We start from the raw sequence: 27,751 nt of genomic DNA, 5'->3' as shown, positions 1-27,751 counted from the left end.
ATTGACAAAGGTAGAAAAAGATATGTACAATGTAAGAAAAGTTTAGAGCTGACGCTCAGGCCACCCCCTCCGGTCAGGTGACGTGTTGGTGCTGCCCGAACACCGCCTTCGCCTTGGCGCGTTGTGTGAAAACTGTTCATCCCGGAAAACTACTCGCACTTCTGGTTCGAAGGTGCGGGAGGGTTCGTGCGTTCTGTAGAAAAGCTATTGAAAAAATGTCTTTTAGAAGTAGTTCAAGGCATCGTGAAAATTATAGACACGACGATAGTAGGTAAGAGCACATATCCACAGTTGTTGAACTGTTTACGTTGTAACGCTTTTTTGACCTCGGAGTACGTGAAGGTGGCATTGGGTAGGAAAGCTAATGGCGCGCCAGCGAAATGCACAAAGTACAGCAGATCGTTAATCTTGCGTGGTAATATCCTGCATTTAAACTATTTATGGAAAGAAAACAATTGATTATATCCTTATTACTTTAAATCGCTTGTTCATCGAACAATAGTTGAAATCGGTGGGTTACTGGTGAAGAAATGTAAATAATGGTTATGTATCTAAAGTGTTGCATATAAAATGCATCACTTCTTTTGGGAGCAGAGTAAGTTACTGGGTATTTTCGTTATTTTTTCCGGCGTATGCTGTATAGGAAGTTGACGAAATGTAACACAAAGGCTTAAAGGCACAAGTGTCTGATGAGAGAAATGGAGGGTGTTTTTAGCGGGTATGGTGGGGTGTCTTTATCGCTGGTGTCGCGATTCCTTGTGTTTTGGGGCTCCGTGGTCGGAGAGCGGGAAAGGGCGGCAGAGCGACCCGAATTGTTCGTGGGGCGATGCAGCAGTCGCGGGCTGTGGGATGAAGGCACCGGGGCTCCTCTGAGCGACACATCCCGGCGTGTGCTTAATCCGAAATTCACGAGTCCTGGGATTTGTATCGAGTGTATATAAATGATCGCAGATCAAGTGGAATCTGGAGGATGTATGTAGCTGATCTAAGGATGTTGTTAACCTGTTTGATGGCAAAAATGGCGGTTGGCGCGAAACGAAAAAGACGTGCCCAGGGTATGGCATTTATAGCCCTTCTCGACCGAATCTGAACAGAACAGAATCACTGGACTGATGGCCGCAGGGTTTAAAATAACGGTGCATTGATTCGTGTCACTAAAAAGTGATTTGGTATTTTCTCTTGTGAACGGGTTAGTTGAAACCGGAAGGTTTCGTTACGTTATCAATATTTTAGCTTTCCTATTAACCTAGACGAAAATTGATGTATTTTGTATTCATGTGCTTTTATTTGATCGTTACGATTTCAAGAATACTGTTTACTAGAACTGTAAAAGTATGCGCAAAGCTGGAAAATAAATGAAACGTGATATTCGTTCGCATCTGTTCTTGCTAGCATAATGTCGCGGGTTTCGATCGGCTGCAGTGTAACTTCGAAGTATCGAAATAGTAATTTGCATGTGTACAATGCATTACAGGAGAAGGGGCCCTTCGAGGTGGTCTCACTGCCGGAAACGGGGGGCAGATGGTAGCCTGAGACCCCATGATGATCCGGACTCCACTGTGTTTGATGATGGAGAGAAAAGGAAACACAGCCACAGATCCGCCACCAGCGATTACAGGCCAGCTAGGTAAAATGAAACAGATTTGTAAGAGAAAACATGAGACAATTTGCAGTTATCTTATAAACAAGCCTACTTATTAAGTTCAGTCGCGTCATTAAGATCTAGATAAAACCGACAGGTGCAGTCCACAGAACTGTGGGGCTGTGTGTTCTATGGACTGAGCATTAGAATCTCTTGCCTGGTTTAATAAGTAGCCAATAATCCTGAATATTCAGCATAAATATAGTATCAGTTTTTGGCTCAACCATTACAAGGCAAGGTTTAATCTGCATAATAAAAGGAGGTAAGCCCCCTGTTGTGTTCTGGTGAGTTAGATAGTTAATCCCAAGCAGTTCCAAAGTTCATCAGTATGTTGTAGTTCTTGTATGTGTTCTACCTAAATTAGCAAAACGGAACTTTTTTTCATTAACATGCACTTGCCTTTTAGTTTTTACTTGAAGTAAGCTTAAGACTCGGACCTTTTATGCTTACACTATATTTAACACCAGAAACCGGCAGTGTTCCATTAAAATATTCCCCACAGTGTGTAAGGTACTGCAGGGCAGCTTTGGGAAAAGTAAATGAATATCGCAAATTTTTCTTCAGTTTCACCACTCCAGAGAGCGAGGGTCCTGTGCCGAGGTGTTTGGACTGGGGAAGTGAAGTGGAGAGGGATGAGTTGCGGACAGACGTCAGAAGGGACATGCAGAGGTTAGTACTCTCGCCCTGAAGCAGATGCGGTCAGTTTCTTTTGCCGCGGAAAGCTTGCGTACAAGACAAAGCATTTTATTCTCATTCCCAAAGGACTGCTGTAAGTGTTGGTGGTCCCAGTCTTATTTTTCTTAATGGAACAGTGGCCTAAGTAGCCAGCAGCCATGTCACCCTGCAGCTTACAACTGGCAGCCCACTGAAGCTAAGCAGGTGTGAGCCTGGTCAGTACCTGGATGGGAGACCTCCTGGGGAAAAACTAAGGTTGCTGCTGGAAGATGTGTTAGTGGGGCCAGCAGGGGGCGCTCACCCTGCGGTCCATGTGGGTCCTAATGCCCCAGTATAGTGACGGGGACACTATACTGTAAACAAGCGCCGTCCTTCGGATGAGACGTAAAACCAAGGTCCTGACTCTCTGTGGTCATTAAAAATCCCAGGGTGTTTCTCGAAAAGAGTAGGGGTGTCCTGGCCAAATTTCCCATGCCTCCTAATAATCCCCCTCTATGAATTGGCTACATTACTTTGTTCTCCTCCCCCCCCCTCCCACTCCGACGGCAGGCGGAGCGACGCGCCGGTTGGAGTATTTCTTGGTCGCAGTTAATGGCAACGTCAGATCAAAGATTTGGTTCAAACCACCAAATGGAGACGGGCCGACAAGCGGACCCTGCTGATGCGGGATTAACACTAGGATGAAGAAGTCTAAGTGCAAAGTGTAATGATACAGGCATCCTTCATTCTTTTCATCTGGGCTGCTTTCTGGCTAGCAAGTTCAGTGCTCTGATCAACCTGCAACATACTTTTTTTGCTTTGTTTTGCTGGGGCGAAAGCTATGCGTTATGAAAATGATTGTGCGTGCTACAAGCTAGACAAAAGTCAAACATTCCAAACTAGCCCGAACCTGCGGATTTTATACTGTACCGATGCTCTTGCTTACCTGAGGAATGAGGCACCTGTGCGAAAGTGTTTTTCAGGATATGCCGGACAGGGGTTTTCTTTCATTTCAAGCTATGTAAAAAAAAAATGTTAAGCATTAGTTTTGCTTTATTTTTTAAAATCTCTCAGCAAAGCAGTCTAATGTTATAGTTGCAATTTGGAGTGTTTGTGTGTTACTGACCGCTTTATTGAAGGGGAAGTGTTTTGCGCTAAAGGCTTTTTTATTTTATTTCAGGTATAGGAGGAGAATCTTGGTAAATGACTTCAATGAAAGGGAAAGAAAAACCTCTTCGGGAAGGTTTGTGCATTGTTGTATATTTGACAATTTTAAATTCTGTTATTAAATTCTTGGTAGGGTCAAGACACCTAGTCATCGGTGATTACTTTTGCAAAGACTATAGTTTATATATAGGAACAAGTAATAGGTTTATTCCATGCTGAAAAGAGAAGACAACCTGGGACCAGCTCTTTTCAGCATGGAATAAACCTATTACTTGTTCCTTTGCAGCCTACGCATGCTGACGCAGCTACCCACCTGAACTACTAGTTTATATATATGTGTGTTTTGAAAAAGCTTGTACTGGTGTACAGACATCAAAATACGCAAAGTTAAGATAGTGAAAATAAGAATAGTTACCACTTTTAGGCTTTGTCCCTTTACTGGAATAGAACATAGTTTGACATTTTTTCCTGATTTTACAGTGCATATGGTGCATGATGGTTATCACTGCTGCCTCACACTTATTGAACACAGGTTATATTACAGATGGGGGTGCCTTGTGTGTGGAGTTTGCATGTTTTCGTGGTGTTCACATTCTAGTAAAACCTGCTGTGTGTGCCTGTCTTTTGGTCACTCCCAAGTCCTGCCTTGCTCCCTTTGCTCCTGGGATAGGTTTTCAGTTTTTTCAAGGAAGAAGTGGCTTTCTGTAAATGTTTGGCTGGATAGCAGTTGATGTTTCTAATCGTCTTCGGTCTGCAGTTCTGATTCCAGGGACTCTCCTGTACCCACTGAAATGGAGACTGATGAGGCAGTGCTGATGAGAAGACAAAAGCAGATAAACTACGGGAAAAACACAATTGCCTATGACCGATACATCCGAGAAGTTCCCAAGTAAGTAAAACAAACAGTGAAGACATGTATGCAGTACAGGAAGACAGATTGTTTGCTCTTCTTTCATTCTAACTTTAAGAATGACACAAGCCAATGAATGGCTATCTACTTTAGTAACAGAAAATGAGCCGGCATCAGTAATGTGGTCAGTCTTATGCTCATCTTGTCTTGATTCTCTTCTCAGGCATCTTCGCCAGCCAGGGGTGCACCCTAGGACTCCTAACAAGTTCAAGAAGTACAGCCGGCGGTCTTGGGACCAGCAGATCAAGCTGTGGAGAGTGAAACTGCATCAGTGGGATCCGCCAGTGCAGGAAGGCAGTGACCTGCAGGCCATGTATGTACCGTTTGTGCATCAGCACTCAAAGCTATTTCTGTGGAGTCGGCATCAGAGAAACCCACTCCATATAAGTTTGTTTTCAGAAACATTTTTTGATTTTATGTTGAATAAGTCATTCATGTTTGACCATGAAACACTGAAATGACCTATGTGTGAATAAGTATTAGGCCTGCATCACTGTATGAGAGAGTGAGTTAATTTAGCACAAGTCATGATGTGATTTGGCTCGTTGAATGTCAAGCCTGGGGAGAACTGGAAAAGAACACATTTACCCCGATTATCAGAACAGCAAGGCCTTCAAGCCATTAGTATGTTGGAGGCTGCTCTAGGTTAGAGCACAGGAATTTGCCATCTGGAGTGCTCACCAGTCAGTGCTTCCTGAATTGGCAAGACAATGTAGGCAAACAGTCTATCAGTGACGGTCTGGGATGTGGGAGAACATGCCGTAATTGATGGGGAGGTCGAGGTTTGTGATGGTCTGGACAGGAGTATCTTATGGCTACAGAGCACTTGCCATGATTGATTGGCAACAGGATTACACAGCACGACCCTGGTCAAGTATCGGGACCTCATGGGCTGTCTTTTCTCTGTGCTCATCCTGTCGTGAGATCATTCCAGCAGAGCAACGCATGTCCTAGCGCTGTTCGTTTAAGAACCTCTTTCTTGTGAGATGGAAATGTGACTGTAATGTGATGGCGCTGCTTGCCAACCCTGAGATCCTGTCTCTGGAACAGGATCCCATAAGACCGCCTCTGCAACCTATTTGACCAAATCAATAGCAGGTGTATAGCTTGTGTTGCTCCTAACAGTGGTCACAAATTAGTCTGTGACTTTCACACTAGATACCATATTGATGATCAGTCTTAATTGGCTTAATTAATTTAAGGAATGTGTTCAATAAGATATCGCTGCACCTGCTACAGAAGGTATTTTCGTGATGAAACCTTCATGATTTGCTTGCATTTATACGTTTTTGTTGCTTGGTAGATACAGCACTAGTTTTGACTAAATCGGAAACATTCTGACTTGCAAAGTGTTGTCTAGTTTTCAGTCCGGGTAATCCTTTCTTCCAGTGAGGAGATTGATCTTGATGACGTCATGGAGACGGAGTCGGGGGCCAGTAGCTCAACAGAATCTGGGGCAAGTTCACAGTACCTGAAAGCCAGCAAAGCCCCGGCATCAACACCTGAAGTAAGCTTTGTTCGCTCGACATACCCTGATGTGGCATTAGAGGCTGGAGAGAGAGTGCAAGTGAAAGGAAACACAAATGCAGTTGCTTATGAAGAAGCCGATTTCAGAATCCATTGACTACTTTTACGGAAATATTCCACCATTGTGTGGTGCCACCAAATGCCGTCACCTTTCATGTTTCTTTGTATTGTACAGTAGGTAGTTAGGTTCCTGATATAGGAAAATACCCCAAATTGCATATAATCAGAACCCTGCCCCATACCATCCTATTCCCCTCCCTTAAACAAGTAAAATCGGTTGTAAGTGTATCCGTATACATGCATGTATTTTAAAGTATTATGAAAATGGTAATACAGCAAATACAGTACTGTACAGTATGAAAAAAATTGCATATTAATAAACTACAGGGAACACAGCAGATGCTTAGGTCTCGGGAACAGCCTCCTCTTTGTCTTTGATTGCATGGATCGAAGATTCATTCTTCCAATACATACGTGCCAACCTCGTCACTGTCATCCCATCCCTAAACTTGTTCAAAATCTTTTTTTTTTTAACTCTTAAGTCCATCGCTGTTTTTGACTCGTTTTGTTCGCCTTTGTACTTGTTTTGGGTTTGCGAGCCATATTGAGAGGGATGCCCCATGATAAAGAAAGCACCGGCGTGCTTCAGGCTCTATAACAAGTTTGCAAACTGAAGCTCCGGTGTGTGCTGCGCCGTATTTCAATGCGTGAAATATCCCGCACTGTTTGATGTTTTGTGTATTTTTCGTTTGCAAAGACAGGATGGGTGTTAGAATCTCTTCGTTGTGTGGTGGCGTCGCTTTCTTAAATTCACATTTTGCTGCTCTCTGGTTCTTTGTTTCGTTTTTTGCTTCTCAAGCCTTTCTTGTCGTTCGGTTTAGGACTCTTGCTGCGTGACGCCAAGCAAGATGATGCGACTCGAATCCCAGATGGACGGAAGCTTTAATCTGGAGGCGTGCTTGAGCGAAATTCAGGAGAATTCCAGCTGGCTGACTTCGTAATGTGCCGCTTGGCCCTTCGTTGTGCATGAGATCACCCTGGGGAAAAAAAAGACCCTCCAAAGGAGTCGGCTTCGCAGGATTTGCGGGCACCCGAATGAAAGCATTTGCCGCACTCAGTAGCGCAGGGTTGTGCGGGTGGAAACCAGGCCCGTGTGGAAAGAGGACGTGTCTCATGCATAGTAGTGTCCCATCATGTGTGGTTTTGGTTCTCTGGGCAAATCGATCAGTGCCTGCTAATACTGGGGCTGACAGACATTGAAAACTCTCGCCCGCCACCGTTACTGTCCAGAAGCCCCGTGTGTGCAAAATGTTTTTTGAAAAAAACTTTGTAGCAAAGAATTCAGTTTGTGTTTGTGTAAATATTATGGAACTTTTTATTGTGATTTGTTTTCGTAAATGCAGTGTTTCATTCGGTCAAAAAAAAAATGTTCTGGTGTCCGAGTTTTGGTGTATGTGCTAGTTTGAGAAAAGGTCTTGGTCGTGCCTACTGAGATGTATTTAATAGAACGTGAGCAAAGGGGGCGTTCTAGCAAGAGCCCATTTCAGCTTTTTTGATTTAAAAGTTATTAAAGCGGAATATTGGGTATGCATTGTACAACTCCCAGTTACCCAGTTTTTACGCTAAGGACTTCCTCTCACCCGGGTTCTACTGTGGACCTGGAATTTACAAATCTGAGCTCTTTTTTTCCCCAGACAGTGAGTGAGAACAGGATCCAGTTCAGAGCAAAATGCAGAGTTCTGTTTTTCCTGTTTCTGATCCTATCGTGTTGCATTTAGTATTTCCTGGTAAAAAAAAAAATCCTGTCTAAATCTTCATTTTAAAGCCTCAGTTTTAAGATTTATTGCACTGGACTGACCTTTAGCTGTAGGTTGCAATGATGATTACAAACTGGTCCACCACTAAAAAAAGGAGGCAAATGTTTCCATGCAGTTTGATCGTTAAGAGTTCGTTTTCTTAGTGTTCTGTATTGTAGTGTTCATGCCTTCAGTATAGTTTTAAAGGACAAACAGCAATTTCTCAACTTGCACTCCTTCATTAGTAGTGTACAAAAGGTTTGGTTGCATTATTTTTGTAAGAACGCATTTGGGCTTCAGGTAACATTTGCATAGATATAACTATTTCAGATTGCTATTTTGAAATGCAAATAAAATGGTTTTGATATACCAAAACATGCAGAACTAGATCTGTCTTTACTTTTAACCATTTTAAGTTGTCTTTTGTCAGTTTACATTTATATATTTTTTTCTAGTTGGCATATTGATTGTTTTGTCTGTGGATATAAATCTGTATCCTTGTTAATGTTTATTTCACATTGTTTTATATATGAGATTTGCTTACTTGAATAATAAAATGTTGGTTTTTTTTACACAACCTGACTAAAGGTACTTAGATACTTAGTTGATTAAAAGTTCTATTTCTACTGTTTTGATGTAAAATCTTAGTGGGGCACTCTTGGTTAGACAATTGAGCACTTAGAGCGTACTGGTGCAATATTCTATCACTTTGATTTGATAAGGTTGATAAACCTAGGTTCCATCCTAAAAGCCAATTAAAAAAAGCTGGCTTTTGACTGGCTCAACACCTTAAAGTCCCAAAGATTTCAGGCAGCTGGGCTTTAGCTGTACCAAGTGCAGCAAAATCTTTTTTCTCCTAAGGAAAATGGATGCGCTGGACAGGGGATCTGTGAGAGAAATATGGGATTGAGGATCTGACAAATTCCCCATTCATAGAGATATGCACCCCAAATCATCAGAGTGAAAAAGCAGACGAGCTGGTCCCAGGTTGTCAAAGGAAATCATTAATAATCCTATAGTGGCACCAGAAAGCACTGGATCTGATAAACGGGTAAAACTGTTTTACCTTAGCGTTCCTCAAAAAGAGTAGGGGTGTAATCCTGGTATCCTGGTCAAATTTCCAATTTTTGCCAGTCATGGCCTCCTAATAATCCTCATCTATGAACTGGCTTCATCACACTTCTCCCAGCTGATAGCTGGTGTAGGGTGAGTGTACTGGGGCACTATGGCTGTCATTGCAGGTGGGGCTACATGTTGGTGGTGGTGGAGGGGAGTCCCCATTACCTTTAAAGCACTTGGAGTGGAGTGTCCAGAAAAGGCGCTATAATAGTGTAAGATCTTATTATTAATACTAGAACACAGATAAGAGGTGAGTGTTCAGACTGGGGTGGTGTGATTAATGGAATACTACCAGCTGTTGCAGCAGAAGCCCCCATACCCAGGAATCAGGAGCTATGAGGCAGAAGTGCTGAACCACCAAATGCTAGAAAGGTTAGAAAGGACTGGAGGCCAGTCATGTGACATGTGTTTGGTTTCTAGTAGCTTGTTGACCCAAGACCCTTATACAGCCAATTTTTGAAAGAAGCCTGGGTATCAGCTTTCACAAAATCTGTGGATGGCGTGGTCCATACCCCTCCAGCTATTTGTGTAATGAAGTACTTCCTATTCTCAACTTTACATTCATCTATCTGCTTTCTATTTCCGTTTTATTCAATACAGGCTATTAGGGGAACCTCTGTCTTTCCTGGCAAGCAACAGAAAGCAGGGTACTTCCTGGATGGGATGCTAGCCTATTGCAGGGCACAGACAAACACAAACACGCTCAAACCAGGGCCAGTTTTCCCAAAAGCCGATTAAACTATCGGCATGTTTTGGAACTGTGGGAGGAAACAGAATCTGGGGAGAATATACGAACTCCACACAGAGAGCACCCCAGGAATTGAACCCAGACCCAGAACAGGCAGCGATAATAACCACTACGCCACTGTGCTACCTGTTTTATATTCAAGTTTATGTTCAATTTCCCATAATTTCCACTTGTTTCCTCTGTTTTGAGTTTTACTGTTAATTCCAAAGAAGTACATCTGTCAGTATCTTAAAATACTGAATATTTGAATATGCTTGTCAGTATGGATGACAATGGATCCCTGCATTTCACAACTGATAACCCCCTGAAGCTCAGCAGGTATGAGTCTGGACAGTACCTGGATGGGAGACCTCCTAGGAAAGCTGAGGTTGCTGCTAGAAGAGGTGTTAGTGGGGTCAGCAGGGGGTGCTCACCCTGCGGTCTGTGTGGGTCCTAATGCCCCACTATAGTGACAGGAGCACTATATGGTAAAAAAGGTGCCGTCCTTTGGATGAGATGTTAAAGCAGGTTCCTGACTCTCCACGGTCATTAAAAATCCCACGGCCTTTCTCAGAAACAGCAAGGGTGTTACTCCAATGTCCTGGCCAAATTTCCTCCTAGTCTTTATCAACATGGCCTCCTAGTAATCCCCATCCAGGAATTGGCTTCATTACTTTGTCCCGGCCCCCCACTGACAGCTGATGTGTGGTGAGTGTACTGTGCACACTTTGGCTGCTGTCACATCATCCAGATGGGTGCTGCACATTGGTGGAGGTGAAGAGGAGTACTTGAACTTGAACTTTATTGCCATATGTAACCGGTACTGGTACAATGGAATTCTTACTTACAGAAAGTCTCTCGATTGTAAAACAAGTGTAAAAAACAAAACAAAGTGCAGACAGTGCATCAAGACAATATACAAACAAACAGTAGACAATGTACAAGTAAACATGTAGACAGTTTGAATGTAAACAATACAGATGTCTAAACAATGACTGGAGATGTGCAATAAATAAGAAATCATAATGAGGTAGATGGTGATGGTGTAGGTGTGGTCCGAGGGGGATGGCTAAATGTGTTCGCCAATCTCACTGCTTGTGGATAGAAGCTATTGAAGAATCTAGTGGTAAGTGTCCGTATGCTCTTGTATCTCTTGCCTGAGGGCAGTGGGGTGAAGAGCTCATGCCCGGGGTGGTGACTGTCCTCTGTGATGGCCAGAATTCTACCACGGCAGCGGTCCTCATAGAGCTGTTTAATCTCGGTGAGACCGCAGCCGATGATCTTCTGGGCCATATTGACCATTCTTTGCAGTGCCTTTCTTTCTCGCGAAGAGGTGTTGCCATACCACACGGTGATCCCGTTGGTGAGGATGCTCTCGATGGTGCAGCGGTAGAAGTTCACCAACACATGTATTGGCATCCCCCATCGCTTGAGGCACCTCAGGAAATAAAGGCGCTGCTGAGCCTTCTTCATGTTAGAGTCAGTGTTCACAGTCCAGGTTAGATCTTTAGAGATGTGAATTCCCAAAAACCTAAAGCTGGTGACTGTTTCCACTTCCGTTCCATCAATACTGAGTGGGCTGTGAGTGTGTGGCCTGTGTCTCCGAAAGTCCACTATTAGCTCTTTCGTTTTCTTTACATTCAAGTCCAGGTTATTGCTATGACACCACCTAAGCAGCTGTACGACTTCATCCCTGTAAGTGGACTCGTCATCATCACTGATCAGTCCTATTATAGTGGTGTCATCCGCAAACTTAATGATGCGGTTGTTGCTGTGTCTTGCTGTGCAGTCGTGAGTGAACAGAGAGTACAACCCCTGTTGTACTGTACCTGGAGTACCCGTTACCTGTAAAGTCTGTTTGTAGTTGTTTCTATTCAAGAACACTGTGATTTAGTTCTTTTAGCCTGTCAGAGCAGGACATCCCTTTGAGCCTGAGAATAAATATACATGCTCTTTAATAGAGTTATTTCAGAGCAGAAATACTGTTTGTAAAGTGGTCACAAATTTTGTACATAATTGCACAATCTCAGATGAAATTAAGGGATTTGCGATTAAGATGTTAAGAGCACAAAACGGAAGTCCCTGAGGACCCGAGCTGGGAACAACTTGATTAAGAAGATAAGGCTATGAAGACACTGCGCAGATCGACTCTTCCAATAAAGCCAATAAAGAACGAAAAACTGCGCATCTGCAAATCTACAGCGACGCAATCCGTCTCTGTATATAAGGGGGTGCGGCAAACTTTTTACGTATGCGGAGATGTCCAATTGGTATCTTTCAGCTCTGCCAATAAGAATGTGTGTTGCTCTATGAGGTAGGTTGCTATGCTACTCTAGTCCATTTATATGATCCTTTACTGACAGGTGGTCTTTGTTGTGATTGGCTGAATGTGGTAGAAATGGCTGTTGCGTTGTTGATCGGTTTTTGTCAGATTGTTTACAACACTCGTTCCTCTGCGACAGATCTTATGTTTGGAAATAAGGGCTACACTGAATATGAAATTCCTGTGAGAATGCATTGAGGTAAGAAACCCGTGTTCTGTTCTTTAGGGGGTGGATTTCAAATCAATAGCTCTCCTCTGGCGTCGCTTCGAGATTTTCGAATGATAATGTTTTATGAAATATTTTGACGTGTAAGATACTTCATATTTCATCGTCCTCGTCCGGTATCTAGTTAATTTTATTTGCTGTCATAGGGTTGGCGAGATGTTTTCGGGGCGGGCCTAGCGTACTTAAACAACGTTTACGTTGTGTTAAGAGTAAAATAAAATGGACAGCTGGTTAAACTGTTAAAAAGAACAGTAATTTGTGAGGAAATATATCTGTAATGTAATCGGTTTCCATTATGTAGTGTTTACATTATTGGTATGACAAACAATAAATTTATCTCTAAAAGCTTTCCCCCCATTTTCAAAATGTAACCCTTTACAAACGTAACACCTGAATGTAATGCATTACTTCTTAAAAGTACTGTCCATCTCTCTGAAGTTGGGCCGCTGACTTTTTAAAAAGGTCTCGATAGTATCTGTAACAGAAAGGTGTGCTTGTGACAGTACACTTTCATTCCGTTCACATTGTATGCTGGGATTATACTGAGTGACAGTGGGCTTTTGCGATTTAAGGTTCTTTAATGAAGTTACCTCTCACACAGGACAAATCTGTCGCAGAATTCGTTTGGAAACGTTATACTGGACTGATGTAAGAACATAAGAAAGTTTCTAAAAGTGACAAGTGGACATGTATAATTGACTAACTATGCTAGAATATAAATCATTGATATAATTTACGAACAGCAGTGGTCCTAGTATAGATTCCCTGTAGTACTCCACGAATGACATCACTCCATTAGTGCTTTTTCCCCTTTTCTGAAAGATTAGCTCTCTGTTCACCAGTATTTAATCCAAATGTCCACACCAGTTTTTTTCCACACCAGTTTTTTTAGCATTTACTGTATATACATAGTTAATTGCATTTAATTGAATGGAATTAATTAAAAAACAAAATATTTGGCTTGTCAGTAGCCCTTTTCTAGCATACGCTATATGTATTTAGGATAATGCAAGTTTGGGTTCTGTGAAAGTGCTGTAAGTAGTAGAAACAAATTGTTACTTCTCTACCCTTATCACATAATATTTGGTCACATCCAAAATTACGTTTCGCTTCCCAATGAAACACTTAAAAAATATTTAAAGGCAGTTTTTTTGTGATATAATTCAAACTCCTCTGTTTAGAAAATAACATCAAATGTTTTGTATTTGATTTATTTAAATCCAGTTATTTGTCCTAAAGGTTTAATAAATTGGGGGAAATCATGAGATCATGATCATCTTATGCCATGCCTCAGTATAATAATGGGTTCAATGGCTTAATTTTGACTTGTTCAGTCCGTGCCATCATCCTGTTTGGATGTGTTTGCATGGAAGAAACTGAGGTCTTGATGGAGCATTACTTAGCAGACAACATCATGTCTTCTGGTCTCTTGAGTAGCAGTGGATTAGAGGTCTAATTAGCGTTAATAATAAGCAGCTTAAACTGCAGGTACTGTAGTTACATGCAGGCAATGAGCACATTTTGCAGTATGGCGGGACACAACCATCTGGAATTCACTGAGGGAAAAGAGTTTTTAGTGGTAAGTTTCGCTGTAACTTTGATGTCATATTGTTAAGAGCTCGCATTAATAAAATCTATAGTTTGTGTTTCCCATCTTTAATTTTAAAACAGCTTCCCATTCACCGTTGGGCATCCATGTTGTAGGAAGGGAGATTTAGTGCTGAGTTGGATTCTTTTACTTAGGACACGGGTCTTCTCTCTTGTTGGCCTGTCAAGGTATTGTATATGGTTTCAGATTACAGGGCTACCATTGTGTTTTGAGTCTGTAGGAAGAATTATGTTGTGTAATTAAAATATTTTAATGTCCTAGTTTGCCTCTGATTTTGTTCATCTTTTGCTAGAACTGTGTGCCAGAGAATTTTTAAAAAAAGTGTCTCAAATTAGGTATACCACTCAGGTATCTCTTACACATTCAGCTTTTTTAGTTATTTCTTTTGAACGTACTGTATGTCGCCATATTATCACAAACCCGTGTTCTCGCCGTAGGGGTGAGCGAGAGTTCACACATTGCGATGTCAAGTGGCCCTTCATGCTCACTAGTGACTGTAAAGACTAATGTAACGTGATGTGTGAGTGGATAAGTAGCAGACATTAAGCCACAGAAATGTTCCAAATGATCTGCGTGCAGTGTTAATGAGTAAGTAGTATTTGTCAGTAAAATGGTCTTGAAATGGAGAGCAATGTTTCTGTTGGATTAAAAGAGATGTATTCACAGTCCTGCTCCTTTACAATGTAATAGTGATGCTTCTGTGTGATACTGGAAGTGTTGTTGCTTCATTCTGAATCATGGAATATGGCTCTGTGCATGCCTGGAAATTATGTCTATTTTATGATGTAAATCGGAGGTTTTACAAGTTACTATGTACATTTTACTTTTATTGTGGTTTGAAATGCACTCATTAATGGCGATTTTTTTTTCTAACAATAAAATGTAAAAATAGCATTGTAGTTTCTCTTTTACGTTTTAACAGGTGTGAAAGCAAATTTCTCATTCACTATGCAAACTATTAGGCTTTTCAGTGGTCAGTAGTAAAATCAATGTTGAATATGTATATTCCTTTGAAGTGTAACTTTTACTCTTTAAAGATATTGTGGTTAAGCTGTAGTCTATTAACACTTTTAAACCCTGTCTTCTCTTGGGAGATCAGCCACCTACTATGCAGCTAGCTTGATTAACATTTCAGATAGTGCTTAACCAATTTAGCAGTTTTTTTGCAGCGTGATCTTAACAGAAAGCAGAGACTTGGCATGAACTGTGTGTGTGGACACCCAGTTTATCTCCGCACATTCTGGAAATAATTTTCACCATATGTGCTCTGTGATGAATTGTACTGTATATGCACTTTTCTGTGTTGAATGGGTTTTTATCTGTTTAGGCCTATATCTTAGTTGTTTGTCAGAGTTACAACACCGTCTGAATAGATGAAGGGATTGTATTGCCACATTTCTGATAGCATTCTTAGTTTTGTTGCATTCAGCTTTAGTTCCAAACTTTTGTGCTTGTTTGGATGATATTGGATATTTACAGTCCACCGAGTCTTGAGTAGCATCAGTAAAGGAAGTTTTTTCCCTTGGAATTGTTGACTTTTATCAATACAGTGTTGCCATTCTAGATTCTTTCTTGAGTCCATTCAGTGACATTCAACATTCATAATTAGGCTGTTTACGGGTCATGGGGGAATACAGCTTTACCCATATATTATATTTCACTATTGTTTAACGCTCTTGGTCACATGCAGTATACACATTGGCTAAGACAAGAGTTGCAGGAAACATGCTGCATCTTCAATCTTGTACTGAAGCATTGTTAATTTGTGCATCTCATTCTTTACCCAAAAAGAAAAGTCGGACCGCTATATCTCAGGTACTTTGCAGGTATTGGAATTTTATGACTCAAATGACAATTCCACCACACATAAGATGGAACATAGAAAATATATAATGTTGGTACAGTTGGCACAGTGTCAGAAGTATTCCATGAAAGCAGATTGTATGCTATCGTATGTGGCATTTGCTAAAATGTGTTGTTGTGGATGTTAGCTCTAGTGGGGAAAAATGTTCTAAATTATTTACAAAATAAAGTAGAATAATATAACATTTACTAAGCCTGACATTTTTGATATTCTGCATGCCCGGTAAATTGTTGATCCTGTTCATGTGACAATTAAATGAATCTGTTCATAAAATCGTTTTTTCATTGTTGATTTCATCATTGTATGCATCAGTCTGGTTTAGTTATGGAATTTGTCAGATTTTCTACGGTTACGAATCATTTAGAGGTCATTTTGTGCTGGTTGCAGTGCACACTCTCCTGAGATGCTGTTTTTCTTTGGTTTCCCAGGCAGTGGACCAAGGTGTGGGGGTGAGCTCTGGTCTGGTGCTGGTGATGGCTCGGATGACCCAGGTCTCTGGAGGGATTCTTCCTCCACTGTGCTCTCTGGTGGGACAGAAGAGGGTTTCTCCTGCAGAGCCGGGGAGTAAAGAAACTGACAGCTGTCAAGACCTCAACCCCAGTAAGGAACACAAATGGACAGTTTTCAGCTTCTTAAGTAAAGTTGAAAGGAAAATAAATGCAAATATGTCTGTGCAGTGGCTTTGAATGTGTTAATACCTCAGCTTCTGCATGGACCAAAGAAAATATATGTAGAGGTCTAAAAAGCTTATGTTTATTTTAGGAGAGTAAGGGTGTATCCTGCTTTTCACTACTGAAAGGTAACTGGACAATTCTCAGATTTAAAATCCCCTGAGAGAATGTTTATTTGTGATGAATCATGTTTTTGTGGTGCTGTATGGGTCGAAATGATTTCAAGGAAGCTCCATTTAAATTGCATATCACATTAATAATTCTGCTACATAGAAACCACATCTACAATTGCAGCTTTACTTTAGACTTTTTTAAAAAAACCTGATAAGTTTACAAATAAGATAAAAAAATAAGACTTGAATTGTTTAATACACAGGAAACAACAGCTCAACTCTTAGATTCTGATCATATTTAACGCCTACATGCACAGGTCACAAGAGGTGCCCCCTAGTGTGCCAAAATAGAATACATCGATCATAACTAAGCTGTTTTTACCTATGTTTTTGCACATTCATTTTCTTTTGTGATTGATGTTTGATAGGTTTGTTGAACTGATACAGGATGATACTACTGAACAGAAAATTGGAACAGGACATTTGCATCTTAATTTAAAAACTCCAGTTTTTAAATCTCAAGTATTATAGATAGGTAATATATAATGGGTAGGAATACTTGTACCATAAAGTAAATATTCTACAAGACTATTATTTATGGCCTTGTTATTCAATTGCTTTTTAGTGTACCTAACTTTTGCGTGGGTAAATAGAGAGCAACTCCAGATTATTCAGTAATCTGAGGAAGAGCCACAGACAGGATTTGAACTGCCATCTGAATTGTCCATCCTAATCTCTCAATTGTAAAATCAATGGCTTCTGTTCAGAAGTTGTCACTTAAATATTTTCAATGCTCATCCTTGCTCAGTAGAAGATATTCAAGGAGTGGTTATTAATAATAATTCATTTTTTTTCTGATGTGAAATTACAAATGTGTACTGAATTTGCAAAAATGAGTCACTCTTTATTTCCCGTCTTGGATATAGTATTTTGCATAGCTTATTATAGATTTGAGTTAAATCACTTTAATTTAAGTGTTGGTTTTGGAAGCTTTCCTGTTTCCCTGGGGTATAAAACAGGGTAATAAACTGAAGACAGTCGGTAATAGTGCACATCATTATGGTTAAGATCAGAGCTCGGAAAATTACAGGCTAATGGTCATTGACCTCCCCAAGTTTGGGGTTGTTTTTGCAGAATTCACAAAAACCTGTTTTAAACTGGTCATTTCAGTCTCCAGAAAGAAACCTAATTGAATATTTGATGTTCATTCTCAAGAAGGCAGTTCACTAGTGGAAACTAGAGGGTCTGAATGAGCCTCTCTGAAGTATCGGAGCCTCATATCGCACTCCATGAGGCATCTTGTCAGTATAATCCATGTAAGAAGACGATTTCCAAAATACTAACTATGGAGCAGTCAGTGTGACCCTAGTGGATTTCTGGACATGCTGTTACAACTACAGCTACACCAAAACCTTTTATGTAAATTGTGGTTTACTTCAGTCTGATTCTGGTTTTAGAATATTTAAATGTATGGCATTCAGCAATACAAGTTAATCTTTTTTAATTACAATTATCTGTTGTGCTGTGAGCACCAAAACAGTTCATAGGAATATAGAATTGTTCTTTAATGCATGTAAAAGTTGAATTAGTATTTTCGATATTTTTACAGTCTTTATTGTGCTTGTTCATTTATTCACTCATTTAAAATGCTCTTTAAAGTCTCTATATACTTACATTAAGTAACTCTCTCTCCCTTTTATGTTTCAGTGTTGTTTAACTGTGTAATCTGTTTCCTCTTTAGTAAAGCCAGAAGACGGGTCAGTAAGTGATGTCACTTATGCACAAGTGCCAGAAGACACTCAGGTCTGTTTTGTTTTTTTTTTGTTTGCTGTCATTTCATTTATTCTCATTCCTTTGCCTTCTCTTTTTCATGAATGATTCAGATGGCCAATTGTATGCTATAACTTTGGTTGGCAATTGCAAAACACCAAATGTATTTGTAGCTTTTAAATGAATCTCACACTTGTAGATATTACTTCACATTGACACAGAAATAAATACTTTCCACGTAGGTTATTGGCTCACAAACTGCCTGCTGATATCTAGGACATCGTACTGCTTTTTATCCTTAAACATTCCAATGTGTAGCTCCACATGTAGCAGGCAACCCACATGATCCACCACTGACGCACATCAAGCGCACAAGCGAGGTGGTCAGGACCACGATTTAGTGGCCCTTGTCACTCTGTCGTCTGCCATCGGTTTGAAAGTTCTGGTCCAGAGAGAGAAGTGGCACCCAGCAATCTGGTTTGCCAGCGACTCCCATCCCAGTACTGACCAGACGAGATGTAAACAGGAGAGATAACAAGATCAGGCTGCAGTTGCCACTTTCGTTATCCAACATTGTGCTGCAAATTTTAATATTGAGAAGGCAATTTTGCCCCTACATGTTTTTAATGTATACTAATGCACCACAGCTAACCTTCCTTTCTGTATTGTTTTATAGATTTCGGCTTCTGTCGAAGGAAATAAACTGCAGAAGAGAACAACTAGCCGTAGGCCAGAACCTGTTTGTGATGAGTTTATTCCAAAGGATAAATCAGATGGTATGTTTGGATAGTTTTTCCCCCTTTATTTCTTAATTATCATAAGGAGATCTTGTATCCCAAATGCAGTTTTCCCATTTTTCTTAATCTGTCTTGTGAGAAATGCTTCTAGATATTTCAGCATTGTGAAAATCTTTGTATTGCTCATACTCAAGATTGAATAAGCTTCTTAACAGTGCCTTTAGATCTCCATTCAAGTCAAATACAGTATATTGTGTTCATGCAAGTAGTATTAAAAGTTGTTACAGGTACATGTCTAAGCTTCTAAGAAACATCTGCTTATTGTCAAACCATACACATCACCGATGCTGTACTTTTAACACTTGATGTTTCTGTTAGCTTTTTGCAGCAGTATTTCTCCATGTGTGATCCATGTAATCATGTTCAAAATTCAGCCCATTCCTGGTGTGAATGCATCGCAAAGTCACTTCAGAAAATAGATCTAAAGAATTTAAAGTTACAGGGGTTGGCTGAAGACAACCAACATGTTCGCCGCATGGTTCCGATAAAAAATGTTCTAGGTCATCCTACAATCGTGAGGTCTTAAGCTTTTAATCTTTGCATTGCCTGGGATTTGTGTGGGGCTGCTGCACCTCCCTTTAAAAAAATGGTTTTCTTTGGTGGGTGACCAGTAGGTGGACAGACGTTTCTTTTGTTGTTTTTCCATTGACCAGAGACAAGTGTTCCTTAACAGATTTCCTAAAGATCTAAACCTTTCCCCCAGCAAAATAGCATCAAAGCATGGACATTAACCCTTATTTGGCCAAGGACCAAGTCGATGACCATCATGTGATTCTTCGGTTTCTCTGCACCTCAGCAGCCTGTAAAAGGGATACCTGAATACTCTGATGCTCAAATATCCCATGTAAATGCAGATGACTTTCTTGCAGTATCTGGTTCACCCAAAGCTACTAGTACTAGTGCTACTGTCTTGAGTGAGGCACAGCCACAAACTTAAATTTTTGTCTGTAGTGTAGATAATTCTAAAACAGAAGTTTTATTTCCAAATTTGACTATTTTGATACAAAAGCAATAAAACCAATTTAATCATAGAACAGTCAGATCATCTCTAACAAATTTAAAGAATTAAGGAAGCTGATACCCTGATATCCTTACCTTACCTACTACCAATTAATCTGGAAGTAATACATGTCCTTCTCTTGTTTGTAACCTTTTTTATCTTCTTAGGTAGCAGTAGTAATTCTGTTTTCACCCATGATGTGTATATTTTTAAATAATTTATGAGGTAATTGAAAATGTATTGATTTAATTAATCATTTCCACTTGTGTAGCAGTTTAGTAATGGGAAGATATTTAGATTTGCATAAAAACGCATTCCCCTATTTTAGAAGCCCCCCACCTCAGTTACAAGCCAATCTTGAGTACAAACATTTGGCTGAATGCAAATGTTAATGTTAAAAGCTATGAAAATATACTGGGGGAAAGATACTTGAATAACATCACAAATGTTCCTTGTTAGATTACAACTGTTGGATTGCAGTCAGAGGCAACAAAAATACTTGTTTAGAATTGTCAGAATTGCAGACATGAAACAAATCGCTAGAAACTGGTTAAAGCCAGACAGACCTAGTGTTCAAATACGGAAGATCTCTATGAATCAAATATATCTTGTGGCGAAAAATATCGGCAGAATATGACACCAACAATGTATATTTGTAAAAAGCTGGTCAAAATTGGAAAGATGTACTGTATAGATACATTCTCTTAGTAATGTGATAACAAAGATATACAAGACAGCGAGAATGTCTATAAAGAGTAATTTTGCTGTTTTAATATTCAGTATACCCCCATTTTGCATTTTGTTTTTCATTTATCTATTGGGGGAAAAAGGGATATTGTAATCTCAGCCCAACTACAATACAGTATAAGACTAACAAAATATTTTGAATTGTTAAAAAACGCCTCATCCTGTAAAATGGATACCTGAATGCTACAATGCTTGAATACCTCAAGGAAATACAACTTTTTCAAATCATTTTTGTGTGAAACTCTCCATTGATTTTATTAAGATTTTTAGGATGGTGTGGGGACCTTTACATGCCACACAGCTTTGTTTTCTGTAGATTAAACAAGTAAAGCCAAAAAATGGTGGAACAGCTTCTCTAGGTCACCCATGTGAGATCATCTCAATGACTGAAAGTGTCTCCAGAGGGTGCTGTTGAAGCATACATGTAGAAAGAATTTGGGTAAGTAATAAGGATGGTCTTGAGAGCTGTGCAAGGTATTTCATTTGGTTCATGTTGGCTCAACAGGCCAGTTTTATTCAGTAACAGAAAAGCCTTTTGTCTTTATTTCCAGGTATTGGTGTTCAGAGTTCTTTCACAAAGTCGCTGCAGAAGGCTGAGGCTCTCTTAAGGAATCGACTGAACCCCGGGTTGAAGTGGCTTCTGAAACAGAAGTCAGATGGCAGTGGCTCTGATGTGGAAAATGAGGATTCGTTCATTTCCTGTGAGGACTACACCTCATGTTCCTCAATAAGGTTGCTGCAGATGGAAAATTGTGTACTTGGACTTGGCAGGCAGTGTCATGTGCTTCGAAATGAGAGGACTGGCTGTCCGCAGGGTTATGTGAAGGAGCTGTCATCTGATTGCGAGTTTTACTATCATCCAGCCTGCATCGCCTTGAACAAGCATTATGGGAAGCTGCAGCATTTGCTAGAGGAAAGATCGCAGCTCTTGCTCTTTCATGAGTACACTAGGCGCTTAAAAGCTGCCTCTGCTTTCAGTGCAAATCTTTCAGGATTACTTGACAGGGAACGCCTTCGGTTAAATGCATCAAGACAAGATTTGGAAAGTGCGAGTTCATTCTCAGAATACAGGATTAGCACTCTTTGTGAAGAGTTAAGAATTCATGTCTATCACTGGAGCTGTCTTCGCGATAAAGCAAGAAATGACAACTGGTTGAGGCCTGTCCTTTTTCAAAAGCCAGAAATCCTTGAAAGCATGAAACGAACTTTAAATCTTGTGGCCTTGCAAGCTCTGGTTCTTATGGAACAATACATTTGCACAGTTTTTCATGTTTTGGCAATGGCTGACTCTCCTGATGTGTCTACAGATTCCCTGGAAGATGTATTGAATGGAACTGAAATTTTTAATTCACTGCTCTCTGACGCGGTTGTGGAGCAACAATCTTATATGCTGCAAAAGTATTGCCAGCAAGACAATGACTGGTTTATTTCAAACCTGTTAAAATCCATATATTCTAAACACTGTGACAAAGGGGACTCTTTGACGCCTTTCTCAATTGTACGACTTCTGAGGATTGTATCAAAATGCAGAGGACAAGTGGCAGCTAATAAGTTGTATCATTGGGTCACTAATCAAGATGCTTTACTTTCCAGTGCAGAGCAAAATAGTTTAAGGTCCCAGAAATGGGAGAATATAAAAGTGCCTTGTCTACAAAACCAATTGCATTCTGTTACCAAGACAACCAAAACTGGCATTTCACGAGCAAAGGTTGGCGAAAGCCAGTTCAGGTCATGCCTCAGCACTCAGACGCATCCCTTAGCAGTATTTTTAAAATGGGACAAAGACTTTATGGATAAGTTTTGTTTGGCTTTGGTATCTTCTACTGAAATGATAGGGCAACATGTTCTAAATAGGCCCACTCCAGACAAGCCACGGATAGAGTCACCTGGGAAGAACTGCACAGGAACTAGGGATGATGAGGCAGAAGGTGACCCAAATCTGTGCAAAGCTGAAGAGAAGACCAATGCTAAAAGACTAACACGGCACAAGTCAGTTCAGTGGCAGGACACTACTGTTTCAGAGGCAACAAACATACTGTTTTCCCAGTACAGAACCTTGCTGTGGGAAGAGTTTGGCAGTGCTCTTTTCAACATTTTGTATCACCCCAGCTGTAATGGTGTTTTTGGAAGTCTCAATCAGTGCAAAGAACAAATGGTTGTTCTTGCTGTGAAAGAGCTGCATGGCGGATGCAGGAAAGGTAAGAATACCAAAACAATGAACAGTAGATTATTACAAGTGAAAGGAACAGAAAATACTCTAAACACATGTGTGTTGCAAAGCTGGTTTTTGTATTATCCAAACATGTTGTATGGTATTTTATAGACGTGTTGTGGTTTAGAGTTTGAAGTCCTCATTGTGCCACCTGTTCCTACTCAAGTATGACTTGAGTTTCTTGTGGTGGTTTGAAAATTAAGCTGCAGGGGAAAAGCAACGTTTGCAAAATGCAACGTTTGTTGTGCACTGTAACAGAAATTTAAAAAGTTGTCTTTCACCTGTTGCAGCAGTTCAAACCAGCTGGTGACTGGATGGCCCACTGCAAGCAATTTCCTATGACAGTCAGGGAATATCATGTCTCTGCTTGTAGTATTGAACTGCTAGTTTTGCCAGTTAACATTACCAAATGAGTAATTTGTCAGAAAATAAAGGCTCTTTCTTCTGGAAGATAATGTAAATCTTCAAGTCTATACTGATAAAGTTTATAGGTGCTGCTTTTCTAGAGTTTTCCAGTTTTCAGCTGTCTGCATCCCTTTTAGCTCTAATTAGCTGTCATTGAGTCTTCATTAAGTATTGAAAAGTGTTATTGCTCTCGGAGATTAAGAAGATTAATTTACAGTTATTTGAGGTGAATATTGTACACTGCATATCCATTCATTAAAATAGTTGTCTGGACCTAAAATGAAATTAAAAATGAAAAAAATCCACTCAACTAAACTGAGAAAAGCTGAAATACAAATTGCTTTAATGTTTTTAAACTGAAAAGGAATTGACTTCTAGTGACTTCGAGGAGTGTCTTGTACCTAAAAATAAACCCGGAAAAAGGAGCACCTTATCCATGTCATCTTTGTGACAAACACTGTCCTGTTGTAAATCCATATCATACTCGTATGTGAGGCAAGATAATCCTGTTTTTTAGCAAAAGAGATGTTACTTAAATGAACTGCACTGAAAACCAATTTAGTCTTAATAGTGTAACACATACGGCCGCCATTGCAGGTTGTCCAAGCCGGCTTACCAGCTTACCACCCTTCCCTGTGAATAGCAGGGACCGCAGCCGTCGGGCTGAGGGGAGATTTCCCTTTAGCTCAACTGGCTGGGTCTCTGTTGAGTGACGCCAGAGGCCCAGGTTCGAGTCCCCAGCGGTGGGGGGGCCGACCTGAGGCGGCAGCGGCGAGGGCGCATACCCACGTGAACCCGAGAGCGCTACAATATGATCCATATACAGTTTTGTATTGAATTTTTTAAACTCTTTCAGCTATGAAAGTATATTTCCACTTTAAATATAAAATACATTTTTATTGAAAGTTTTTTTTATCTCTTCATTTACAAGCACCTGTTTTTTATATTAAATTTTTGACACCTTTTCAACAGTGAAAGTGAATTGGATATTAATATTTTTCATTATTTAAAGGTTTTTGTGTGTCATATAAAAGCCATCTCTTGTGTACATGGTAGGTGATGCTTTCGATCATTTCCCATTTTTAAGACCAAAAAGGTGGCAAGTGGCTCATCTAGCTCATTTGGTTGCTAGTCATTAAAGACTTCAAGATGTCAAAACCTTTCATTTTCAAGATGTTATTACTAATGAACAGTGAAGTATGACTCAGGGGGACAAGTGGAAACTTGGGTTGTTCCTTGAAAATTGGGAATAAGAGGCACTTCACCAGAAGCGCTCTGTGAGAGTACAGGACAAGCAACCCAATGATGTTATTAAAGCCAATACTATGGCTTTAAAAAATCTGGCTGGCTGACATCCTTGGGCCTATTGGCTAATGGGCCGAATGGCTTTCACTTATTTGTAATTTAACTTTTCTGACGTGTATATTTGCTCTCTTTACCAAAACCTTTCACACTTAATGGAGTTTGAAAAATATGTGCCCAAAGAAAACAAGCTGCTGTCAGTGTTTTGTTCTTGTTTGTTTGTTTTTATTTCGAACTGTGATTACATGTCTGAATGAATTCCAGTTTGATGCTTATTAGTGTGATATGTTGAGATACTGAAGACTCGGAATGTGTACATGGCAAGCAATTTTCTAGCTAATGAATTATCCCGTGCTTGCTGTCTGGATTTCAATCACAGTTTGGCTGACGTTCCTTTTTACTCTATGCATTTCAGCCCTGATACCTGGAGAGTGTGAAGGAGTGATAAATGACCTTTGTATGCAAGTGATTTCAAAGGCAGCCTTTGTGCACTGGGATCAAGGTAACCGGTAATGAAATACTTAATGCTGTAGAGGGCACTAAGGTAACGCTTGAAGTTATTAGTTTTATTTTCAGATGTTGGCTCGTAATTATGAAAGCTTTTCCAAGAAATACAAAGCTTAGACCTTTAGTTTTTTTTCTGCTTTACACATTGCTTCTTTTTATGTACACATACTTATTGCCAAAATAAGTCTGAACTATAAATCTCACTTACAAAGCTTTCTGCCTGACTGCGGAGTTAGTTCCTTTTTCTTTGTCCAGATAAACCCCAGAGAATTCTCTAAAACCAAATTTAAGTGAAGCAAAATATTTTTTTCTCAAATGTGTCTTGTCCTTTTACTTTTGCACCTTTACACATCTACACTTAGGCCTACTTTCAGGAGTGGGGGGAGAAGAGTTTCTTCTGGAACCAAAAGCTTTCAGAATTGCTCTGGAAAGTTTTTTTTTCCCCCACAGTTGTTCAGTATTGTTTTTCGGAGATGTTTGTCTCACACAAGTGCAGCGCCTTCCAAAAGTATTCAAACCCTTACACATTTTTCACTTCTTGTTGACTGAAAGTTTAAAAGCTTTCAGTCATGGATGGATATGGTAATGTGGAAAAGTAACACACAAGTCAGAATAACCTTAACGGGCCACACATTTGGTTCAGTGGCCTCTGTCTTTGTGCAATAGTAGAGGTTCTCATTATTTCAGAATAGAAACACCTCTGTGTGAGGCTCTTTGGTCAGGTAGTGCATTTGAAGCCGATTAAACTGTGAAAACTAAGGATCTTTCCAAGCAGGTTAGTGATAGTCATCTGAAATGTGCAGATCAAGAGAAGGGTATGAAGATCAAATATTCAGTTGAAATCACTCAATATCTCTGCATGCACAGTCTACTCAAACATTAGGAGGTGGAAGGTGCATTATACTACTTGGACACGGCAAAAATCGGGCCATTCCTCCAAACTGAGCAGAGGAGAAAACTAATGAAGGATGGCAGTGCGAGGTCAGTGGCAGCTTCAAAGAAGCTACAGAGTTCAGTGGTTGAGGTGGGGTAAATGTGCATCAATCAACAAGATCCTAGTCACTCCACAAGGCCAGCCTGTGTTACAAAGTGGAAACCCTATTTTGATTCCTGCATGGGAGTTGCAACAAAGAACCTGAGTGACCTGAGGTGTTGTGGTCAGATGAGACCAAATTAGAGACTTTTGGTCTTAATGCTAAACATTATGCTTGGTGCAGACCTAACATAACACAACTCCCATGCTATGGAGATTCTTCTCCTTAGCAGGGACTGGAAAACATGTTTGGATTGAAAGAAAAAGATTAAAGCACAGGCAAATACTAAAAGAAAACTGACTTTAGACTGCTAAGGACTAAAATCTGGGGTGAGCATTCACCTTTCAGCAGGACAGTAATCCAAAGCACAATGTCATGCTACACTGGAGTTGCTTAAGAATTTGAAAGTGAATGTTCTTAAGTGGCCTGGTCAAAGTCTTGACTTGAAAACTGCTATTCATAAGAGATTCACAAGCACCCTGAGAGAGCCTGAGCAAATTTGCTGTGAAGAATGGGCAAATATTGCACCGAGTTGGTAGAGACATACCCCAAAAGACTTGAGGCTGTAATTCCTGGCATTTACAAAAAACCTGCTTCCACCAAGTTCATCGGGTCTGAATACTTTTTGTATGCAATTAATGTTTCTTTTTAGTTTTTGCTAACATTTATTTAACTTACCTTTCCCTTAGAAGTCTTGAGTTAGTGCATTCATGTTTTTAATAAAATGTTAAGTTTAAAAAAATAGGTATGCAACATTTTGTAATTTCGTAAAATAGGACATCACAGGAAGGGCATGAATACTTTTTCAAGGCACTGTATACAGTATAGCGCACTTGTAAGCTTTTGTCATCCCTTCACTGTCATCTTTAGAAAATGGCAAAAGAATCTTTAAAATATGAATCAGATATTCCATTAACCACATTTTGTGGTTCTACCAATTTGTTCATGGGGGCGAGCACATGTTAAAGCAAGACAATACAACAACAATTAGTCATAGAGGATTCATAGGATATGGTATTATTATATCATACTTAATATGGTACATTGTGCTTCATTTTCATAGAGCAACGGTCCGGAACAGTGTACAAGTTAGTAGTTGCTATTGAAGTAAAGATTATTTTTCAGTTTTCATGCTCCTATAGTGTTTTGTGCTTTAGTTTTATGTTAAAACAGGCCCCCATGGAAACCAATCCTTTCTTCTTGCAGAGCACAGTCATAAGACTGTCTACTTGTGTGTTAGCAAAATGTACCTGGAAAATTGTGAATTTCTTAGATTTATGTAAATTTGGACTTTCTATGTCATCTTTATAGTGATGTGCAAGGCTCTTGGTTCAGGACAGAAAGACAAATGCCTTCCTGACCCAAACAATGAGGGGTCCATTGTCCGAACCACCACCACCACACAGCTCCTTCAGCAGCTGTTTCATCCCCTGCACACTGTGCTCGGTTCTCTGAAGGATGGCGGAAACTGGCAGAAAGGTAACCTTTGTTCTTCAGAGGCATGTCGGCAGTGTGCCCCCACCCACACTCCATTTCCTGGTGTCTCAGTGAACCGTGTCTATTTTGAGTCCAGGCTGCAATAGCTACTATTCCTCATTGAGAACCATAATGTTTTTATTAGTAAAACCT

General features: G+C 40.1%; 2 protein-coding genes across 2 annotated transcripts in view; both read left to right on the top strand.

The window, feature by feature from the left end:
• Nucleotides 1-88: 88 nt before the first annotated feature.
• On the top strand, nt 89-8,273 carry slbp (stem-loop histone mRNA binding protein). The gene is made up of 8 exons (XM_088913521.1): nt 89-271; nt 1,475-1,627; nt 2,207-2,311; nt 3,477-3,539; nt 4,221-4,352; nt 4,537-4,686; nt 5,763-5,880; nt 6,782-8,273. The coding sequence occupies exons 1-8, from the start codon at nt 216-218 to the stop codon at nt 6,899-6,901; spliced, it is 897 nt and encodes a 298-aa protein (XP_088769647.1). The 5' UTR covers nt 89-215; the 3' UTR covers nt 6,902-8,273.
• Nucleotides 8,274-11,880: 3,607 nt separating this feature from the next.
• Nucleotides 11,881-27,751, top strand: part of ccdc142 (coiled-coil domain containing 142) — a 44,269-nt gene continuing 28,398 nt past the window's right edge. Inside the window, exons 1-7 of the mRNA XM_088922148.1 lie at nt 11,881-12,064; nt 15,993-16,164; nt 18,090-18,151; nt 18,795-18,894; nt 21,214-22,860; nt 24,997-25,083; nt 27,434-27,601. Of these exons, the coding sequence (XP_088778274.1) occupies nt 16,038-16,164; nt 18,090-18,151; nt 18,795-18,894; nt 21,214-22,860; nt 24,997-25,083; nt 27,434-27,601 (2,191 nt within the window). The 5' untranslated portion in view covers nt 11,881-12,064; nt 15,993-16,037. The remainder of the gene's footprint in view (nt 12,065-15,992; nt 16,165-18,089; nt 18,152-18,794; nt 18,895-21,213; nt 22,861-24,996; nt 25,084-27,433; nt 27,602-27,751) is intronic.

This window comes from Atractosteus spatula, chromosome 1 (assembly GCF_055471065.1).
Source record: "Atractosteus spatula isolate fAtrSpa1 chromosome 1, fAtrSpa1.hap1, whole genome shotgun sequence".
NCBI classification, from domain to species: Eukaryota; Metazoa; Chordata; class Actinopteri; order Semionotiformes; family Lepisosteidae; genus Atractosteus; species Atractosteus spatula.
Note: the sequence above shows the minus strand (reverse complement) of the source record. Positions and strands in the feature narration are given on the sequence as shown.